At 22.8% G+C, this 8609-nt stretch overlaps 1 protein-coding gene across 1 annotated transcript; it reads right to left on the reverse strand.

Moving 5' to 3' along the window:
* Nucleotides 1–1769: 1769 nt before the first annotated feature.
* tws (protein phosphatase 2 regulatory subunit tws) lies at nt 1770–8283 on the reverse strand. Its single transcript, XM_011498787.1, has 9 exons — nt 7669–8283; nt 6986–7051; nt 6263–6360; nt 5737–6015; nt 5145–5322; nt 4583–4917; nt 3258–3473; nt 2240–2407; nt 1770–1808 (listed from the first exon to the last, which is right to left on the reverse strand). Exons 1-8 carry the CDS (start codon nt 7688–7690, stop codon nt 2255–2257), a joined length of 1347 nt encoding a protein of 448 aa, XP_011497089.1. The 5' UTR covers nt 7691–8283; the 3' UTR covers nt 1770–1808; nt 2240–2254.
* Between the last annotated feature and the right edge of the window lie 326 nt (nt 8284–8609).

The following is an 8609-nucleotide window of genomic DNA, read 5'->3' on the forward strand; positions in this document are numbered from 1 at the left end:
ATTTAATTCTTAGTTTATTTAAACATCGTTTCAGTTTTCATATCGTTTTACTTATATACTGTATTTTTAATAATGAACAATTAATAGATTCATCGTAATTTATGAAGATTGATATTAAATAAAAAATTTTCTAACAAATGATCTTCATTACAGAATTAATTTAAAAAGTAATTTTTCTTAAAATAATTTACTTCCAGTATTTCATTTAATTATTAATTTAGTTGCTTAATAATGCAATGATAATTGTATTAATTGGATAATAAAATAATAATTTAATTTTGAAAAAATGCATATATATCTTGGATTGAGATAAATAAATATAAAATTATATATAATTGAATAATTGAGTAAGTAATGATCACTGATTTTAGAATAAATATTTTTAAATATATTCAGTTATAAAAATTTGAGATTTCCTTTATATTCCTATAATATATTTAATTCTAGTGACAACATAGATACTTTTATAATGTATTAAACCACATTTGAAACTTGTGCATATTTGCATATTATATATTAGTTAAAGTTAGAATAGAATTGGAAAATCGTTTATGGTCAAAATATAATTAAGCTTGTAGTAAAAATTACATATATTAACTATGTGTTTTTAATAATGATTGCTTTTTTGCAGTTATCTTGTTTTAAATAAGATTTAGCACATGTAATTAATAAAATTTTATTTTTGAAAATGAAATCAGATTAAAATAAATTAAAATAGTATATTTTAGTTTGATGAAAAAAATATGATGGCATTATTTTGTCGATATTAATATAAAATAATAATAAGTATTTCAATTATCAAAATGGAGCATTTTATTAACACATATGCAAGACAATATATTTAAGTTTGATCTAGTATGTCCAAGGATACTATATCAAGCTAAATAAGTAATTAAACAATGTTTGTTACAATTACAGAGTAATGGCTATCAATTATGAAGCAAGTCCAATATTTCATTATATAATATTTTCTATGAATAAGTCAGTAATTATGTTTAAAAATAAAATTTTACAAAAAATTATTAATTAATCATTATATCATATTTTGTTGATACATGGAAAAAAAACAAATTGTATTTAATTAATAATAATGTGGATACTTTAACTTTGCAATCTTTCTTAGAAAGTTAAACTCTTGATTATCCTTTTTAATGTTGTTTTATCCGCACAGCGAATTCTTTTGATAAGATTTATTGATTACTTGATCAGCCGAAAAACATTGTTATTAATTTTACTATATATATATATACATCTTAATAAATTTGTTCTTTGACGAAAATATAATGATGTGATTCATTAATTTCATTTTTTATATAGGTATCAATAATATGAGTATTGCATTTAAATTATTTTTTTAACATATGTTTTGATGTACGTATTTATGTTAGAATGTTTTTTCATCATTATTTTTCTTTATTTGTTGTTTGCATGACTAAAATTATGATTGTTAACGTTAATATCGCAATTACAAATGTATATTGATTTCTTCAACCATAAATAACAGTGGCAGAATTTGATCCTCCATTTTGATGACGGTGCGTTTATTTATTTCTTTTTTTGACAACTATTTTCATTCCCTGATGCACTTAATTCACTCATTCTCTCATTCGCTCATTTCCTCTTTTTTCTTGATGTTTATTCTCGATCAGTCAATAAACAGATAATGACTGAAATTGACATTCGTCTATACTCTATTGGGTGTGTATTTTTAAACAATCACATTGGCAGCCCTTTTTATCAAATTATTTTATTATTTTCCTTTTAATTTTTTTGCACCGTGTTTATGTAATTATATAATGTTGTATACTCTGAAAGTTATAATTATAATTACATTATCAAACTGTTATTGCTTGAATGATTTTGCATTATTAAACATATTTAAATGCCAGAAGTCTTCAAATATTGCATTACATTTTTTTCTTCAAAAATTTTTCATATATAATCATATCGTATCATAATCAATAAATATTTTAAATGTTGAAAATTTCATTGGAAAATTAATTTTTAATGCTTTTTAGAAGACAGCAAAGTAAGATATATATATTAATTAAATTTCAAATAAATTTTCTATTAACTGTATAGTACAGTTAACAAAATTATTATTCCATTTATTTGTTTGTATAAAAGATGATTAACATATTTAATTTTTTATCTCAAAATTAATATTATATAAAATATATAATACATGTATCAATGTTTTGTTTGATTCTTATTAAGATAATATCTATATACCATTTACCTGCATATAAATATGCTAGAGTTTATCTTGAAACAGAAAGAGATTATTTGTGGCAGCTACTGCTACAATATTCTCAGTAGGATGCCATGTTGTATGCAAAATCTTTTTATTGAAATCCAGACAATCTACGCTAATTTCATCTTTTTTACGTTTACCTCCAGTGCAGACCTAATATTGAAACAAAATTAAAAAAAAATTTATTGATTTAATAAAATAATTAATGAATCATTCTATGCATAATTAAAATATCATTCATTGTAACATTAATTATTCACAATAATCATAAATTTCAACAAATATTTAAATAATAAAAATCATTCTTATTTAAAAACATCTTTTAAAAGTAATAATCCATTGAATAAATATATTAAATAATGACATTATTTTTATATTTTTAATAAATAAACAAAATTAGGAAACTATATTTATCTTATAAATTTTGAATTCAATTTTATCTTAATATTTAATTATATACATTAGGTAATGTAAAAAGTAATATAATAATAGGATTGATACGTCGGTATATCAACACTAATATTTTCCCGTTTTCCTATGCGTATTTGGATTTATAAATAAGCATAACTACACGCAATGAATAAGTAATGACAAGAAATTTTAATTAGGGTGCCTTGATTTTATGTAAAAGGATATATTGTAATTCAATAATCTGGTTGGGGGGAGTTCGAAAGATTTTAGTTGAAAAAAATCCAGTCATCACTTTAACATAATACGCGATCCATTAATCTAGTAGCAGGAAACTATCCTCAGCACTAAATTACCTTTTTAGAATAATCTGCTAAATTACTCCCGTCAAAACAGCTATTTCGCTAAGAAAGCATTTGAAATACCAACACCAATTTCTGGCTTCATCTATCTCAGAATGTATTTTAATTGTAGTTTTTCGCTATTTAATTTTTAACAATTCTACATTTAATATTATTCATTATCTTAAGGAAAAATAATTTTTTTATTTAAAAAAACTATATAATCATAATAATATTTATAGTTTTAAACGTACTTTCCGAGGTTTCAGCAGAGTTCTTGGCTTAGCAACTTCGCGTGTTGCTTCCAATGTTACTTCTCGTTTCGTCGAACGATCAAATACACGGAAAAAATTATTGTATGAACCTGTCATAATGGCTGAATCGCTACCGCTCCAACAGCATTCAAATTTATCAAAAATGCAGTCATTTTCGTACAGTGAACACAATTTCGATCTTAAATATTCATGAACCTGAAATATTTTTAATTATAAATATATGTAAAAATTGTATTCATATAACTTTTTAAATTAACTTATTAATATACTTTCAATTTATTAAAATAAGTTTAACCTAACATATTTTTGTTGAAAAATAAATTAAAATAATTGCTTATAAATAATACTTTTGCATTATTAAAGAGAATTTTAAGTACATCAATATTATATTTTAAAATTTATACTAATTTTTTATGAATATTTTAATAGTAATTTTAATAAAAGTAAAAACGTCCTTTACTAAAACTTCTTATGGAGAATGTAATGTTAAATGTTAAATGTTTTAAAAATAAAAATTATTTTTTTATTTGAAAGCTAGTTATATTTAATTTGCCATTAAAGGCTTTATTAATTAAAAACAAACAACTTAAATGATATATTTTTAACATAGCCTTTCAATTTTATATTGTTGTTTTTATTTAATGTTTTTATTATATATTTAAATAAATATATTATATGCTAAACTATATGATAAACATACTATATGCTAATTATTTAATATTTCTTAATATTTTTAGTTTATATTTGATTTTCAATTAGGTCCTGTTGTATTATTAGCATATAATTATTAAAACATAATGTATATTAATATCATAAAAAATTAAGAACTAAATTTATCAAAATATTAACATTTATTAAATAAATTAATTTAATCCTCTTATTTTTGTTAATATGATTTTGTGTATAATTGGAAGTTTGCAATTTTAATAATTATCTGAAACTAATTTGTAAGATTCATAATATATTATTGATTATGATCAATACTCATGTCTGTAATATTCAAACAAATATAAGTATGACATGTTTAATTTATGTTAAATATTTCACATTATGTGATTTTAAAATTTTATATATCATTAATACACACCAAGTAATAGTTTATAATAAATGTAATTTTTACTTACAACATCTCAAAAGAGTAAAAGAAATGTTACAAACAAAATATTTAAAATATATTTATAATAAATTTGATTGCAGTTTATATAAATTTGGTTATACATTATTATTATAATCATTACAACTTAAAAAAAAAAATTCTAAAAATTGATGTGTCCACCTAAGTATCTTATTTGCAAACTACTTACAGGATAGCTTTCTATAGGTTTGGTCTCCATGTGCAAATCCCATACTTTAACATTGAGGTAATCCCTGCTAATCATGTACCTGCCAGAATTACTAAGTTTAACATCACTTATACTTGAGATGATCTCAGAAAAGAAACTTCTGTTGGTAGGATCTTCAGGCTCCTCAAATAATTTACTGTGCCGGTCACAAAGTGCTGCAGATCTCATGTCACACAAGCGAATTGTTCCTTTGCTACTGCTATACACAAGTAAGTTACATTCAACAGGATGGAACTCAGCTGCAGTTATGACTTCTGTTAGCTCTTCCATATTAGTAGGCTTAATATCTACAATATCTATGCATATTGATAAGAAAACATCAAGTATAATGCATTGTATTTTCATTAAAATTAATTATACAGAGGAATTTTATAATTCATAAATCAGATTAAACAAAATATATTTACGGTTTATTATAAACATAATTATTGTATACTAATTTATTAAAGAATATATATTATAAGAATATAATTGAGATAATTAATAAAAATTCTGTATTAAATTATTGTGATTAAAAGGATACTAAAACTTTGATCTGTTATCTCGAGATGCCAAAGATTAATCCTAAGGTCATCTGCACTAAGGTATGTTTCTTGGTCACTATTAACACTTATGCTATTAATGTGATAAGTGTGTGCATTAGCAAATATTCTTCTTGGTGATGCTTCAACCATTAGTTCCATTGGTTTGATTATAGGTACCTAAAAAATTAACACTTAATATATGTTTTCAATTAATCACTTATAAGCTCCTATTACAATATTATTTTATATATAATATATATATATATATATAATATATAATATTATTTTTTTGATGTTTAATAAAATAAATTAGAAATTTATTAAGGTAATATAACAGATTTTTGGTATCGACCAGTATAAGCCATATAATATATATATTATGCCATTATTAAGACCAAAATGAAGGAGTAATATAATCACTAATAACAGAACTAAGTTTTTAAATCAGTGTAAACTTGATAATTAAAATATTACTGGAAAATCTTATTTAAAAGCATATTAATTTTTCAAAAGTAATACTTACAAACATTAAATTGTAAATTTTAGTTGTAAAATTATAATATTAATGTATAATTTTCTATTCAAACTCACCCTTAAGCCAGTGATACATGTGGGGTCACGAATGGCACCACTTTCTTCTTTAGTATTATATCCCTCAACACGCTTATCTCTCTCACTGACTTTCCACAGTTTGATAGTTTTGTCATTTGTTGAAAGTAAAAAATGTGCTGGATTTTTTCTCTTTAGCCATCTAATTTTATTTATTTTTTCTTCTATTTCTAGAGACTTTAGATAATCAAATTCAGGTTCATGACTTTGGAAGGTACTATATACATTGTATTCGCCTCTTCTTGGAATAATAGTTTTACTCTTATAATTAAAATAAATTTATAATTAATACAAATAATTTAAATTAAATAGAAATTATTGAAACAACTTATGTTAACCGAGTGAAATTATACTATTTAAGACTATTTGTTATAAAATACTTTATACACTTCCATTTAATTCCATTGATAGCAATATTTTATACAAAGCATAATCTAAACAATCTAATAAAAATTTATAAACATCTGTATTAAATGAATTTTAATACAAAAAAGAATATCCTACTTACAAGAGGATCTCTTTGGAATATAACTACACGGCCACCTTTATCTCCTGTAGCTAAGAGATCACCATCATGGTTGAATTCCACACATGAGATAATGTCAGCTGAAATAAATAAAATGCAATATTTAAAAACATACTTAATAAAATATTACTGGCTTTCGTGTTATAAAACAGTTAATTTCAATAAAATATAAATTACTTAAAGTATTTAAATTTCAGATCTTTAAGTAATTAAATAACATGTATAATTTTAATAATATTTAGTTTTATCAGATTCCTGTAATAAGAAATAAAAAATAAATTGAAAATACAAAATTATAAGAAATATTTTATATTTAATATGTTACAAATTAAAAATAACATTGATCGAAACATTATATGTTTAAAAATTTTATAAAAAAACTTGTATATTTAAAGTCTTGAATTTTTAAAAATTATTCTAAAAATAGAGAATATAGCTGACTTAAATTATAATTTTCATACTCTAAATAAACTATACTAAAATTAAAAAATAATGATATGCATTATTTGTTATTAAAAAATTTCATTATAAATAATTTATTTGAAATATAATGATGACAAATACTAATTTTATCTGATTTTTTCAAATCTATACCTTGTAATTAAAAATAACAGCATCTGCTTAATTTGAAATAAACTGGTACAGATAAGATAAAGATTCAATTAAATAAAGTTGTTTAATTTAGGCAAACTTTTTGGAATTCACCTTCTGTGACATCATCTTCCAAGGTTCCTTTCACCTGTGAGAAACACCACTGAATGTCCCCATTATCTGTAATGATAAAAATATATATATATATATATATTATATACACACACAAATAAATTTATAAAAAAAAAAATTTTCTTTATAACATTCAAATATTGATAGTAACCAAAATAAATAATAATTATGATTATAAATCTCTGAAAATATGTATTGTAGAGAATGTTTTCTTATGTTTATATATATAAAATTGAAAGGCTATGTTAAAAATATATCATTTAAGTTTTATCTTATTTTTAATTTCATTTTTATAATGGCCCATAATTTTTTTTTTTATTAAATTTTATTTGTTACAAAATACCTAAGTTTTTTATTAATATTTTAAAGGCAACATGTTTAATATTTTTAAAAATTACAAGCAACTGCTTACAAAATTAATATAGGATTTTCTTCTACTAATAGCAAGCATTTTACTTAAAAATATTATTTGACCGTAAACTTTCTCAAATATTACATGGAATTTCAAAGAATTTTTATTAAAAATGTATAATAATTACAAATAATTTGGTAATAATATATATTATACTTAATATTAAAATTTTTCACCATTATTCAAAATAAAAAAACAGTTTAGAACAAGAAAATCAGTGCATAATCCAATGTGTGGATAATAATTATCCTACTTGAGGTCTCGCCGCAGTCCATGTTGCCTATTCAGTTAATAGCGAGTAACTCGCATCTGCACCTGTATGCTTTTATGTTTTGTATAGTAACCACAGCTTCTTGCACTGTTGTTTTTTTACAGTTCAATCAACTCCTTTGAGTCAACTTTATTTTTAACACTTAATTTAAAATTTAATATAATATCTCTGTCCATAAATATATATCTAACCACTGACTGACTCTCCTTTTTTCAGAAAAGTTTAATTTGCCAATTATTATATAGTTTTCGTGTTCTTGTAGAGATCTTATGTTACAAAATAAAATATAATATTAATGAGAATGATCGAAGACTAATAATAATGAGAAAATTAAGAAAGGCGGTTAAAAAAGAAGTAGAGTCCTTTAACGACGGTGAAAAAACAAGTATGGATGCGCACTCATGTATATGCAGCAAAACATGCGCAACAAGAGAGCGAGAGACGAATAATAAAATAAAAGAATATAAACGCAAGAGTACAGAACGCGAAGTTCTATCTTATTTAGTAACCTATATTGTTGTCCATACCGTGGAAAAAATGTGAAGAAAATAGATTGTTTAATTTTTTGAGACCGTAAATGAAAAGAAGGGCACGAAGAAGAGGGTTAATAGAAAGAGAGGAAAAGAGAGAGAGCATGAAAGAGGAAGCATGTATTTAGGCTAAAACTGCGTTCACGAACCGAAACAGTACGCGCCACTTGTATATTTTGTACGACGACAGTGTCATAAAAGTCAGCAAGATTGAAGTATCAGAGTTAGATAAAATGAGTTTTGTATTGTTTCGCTTATTATAAGAATAATGTGAATGATTTTCAGAACTTTGGAGAGAGTCAAGGGGTTATATTTTCACATTTAATTTTTTTTCAATAATTAAAATAAGAATTTTTTAACAGAAGTATAAAAAAGCTGATGGAACTAGAGCAT

The sequence above is a fragment of the Ceratosolen solmsi genome, unplaced genomic scaffold, assembly GCF_000503995.2.
Source record: "Ceratosolen solmsi marchali unplaced genomic scaffold, CerSol_1.0 scaffold30, whole genome shotgun sequence".
NCBI lineage: Eukaryota > Metazoa > Arthropoda > Insecta > Hymenoptera > Agaonidae > Ceratosolen > Ceratosolen solmsi.

Excerpts from the sequence above, each read along its gene's own strand:
- tws (XM_011498787.1), bottom strand. The coding sequence starts at position 7,690 with ATGGACTGCGGCGAGACCTCAA. Across the intron at positions 7,052-7,668 it reads GGACTGCGGCGAGACCTCAA|ATAATGGGGACATTCAGTGG; the intron begins GTAGGATAATTA and ends TTATCATTACAG. Across the intron at positions 6,361-6,985 it reads GGAAGATGATGTCACAGAAG|CTGACATTATCTCATGTGTG; the intron begins GTGAATTCCAAA and ends TATTTATTTCAG.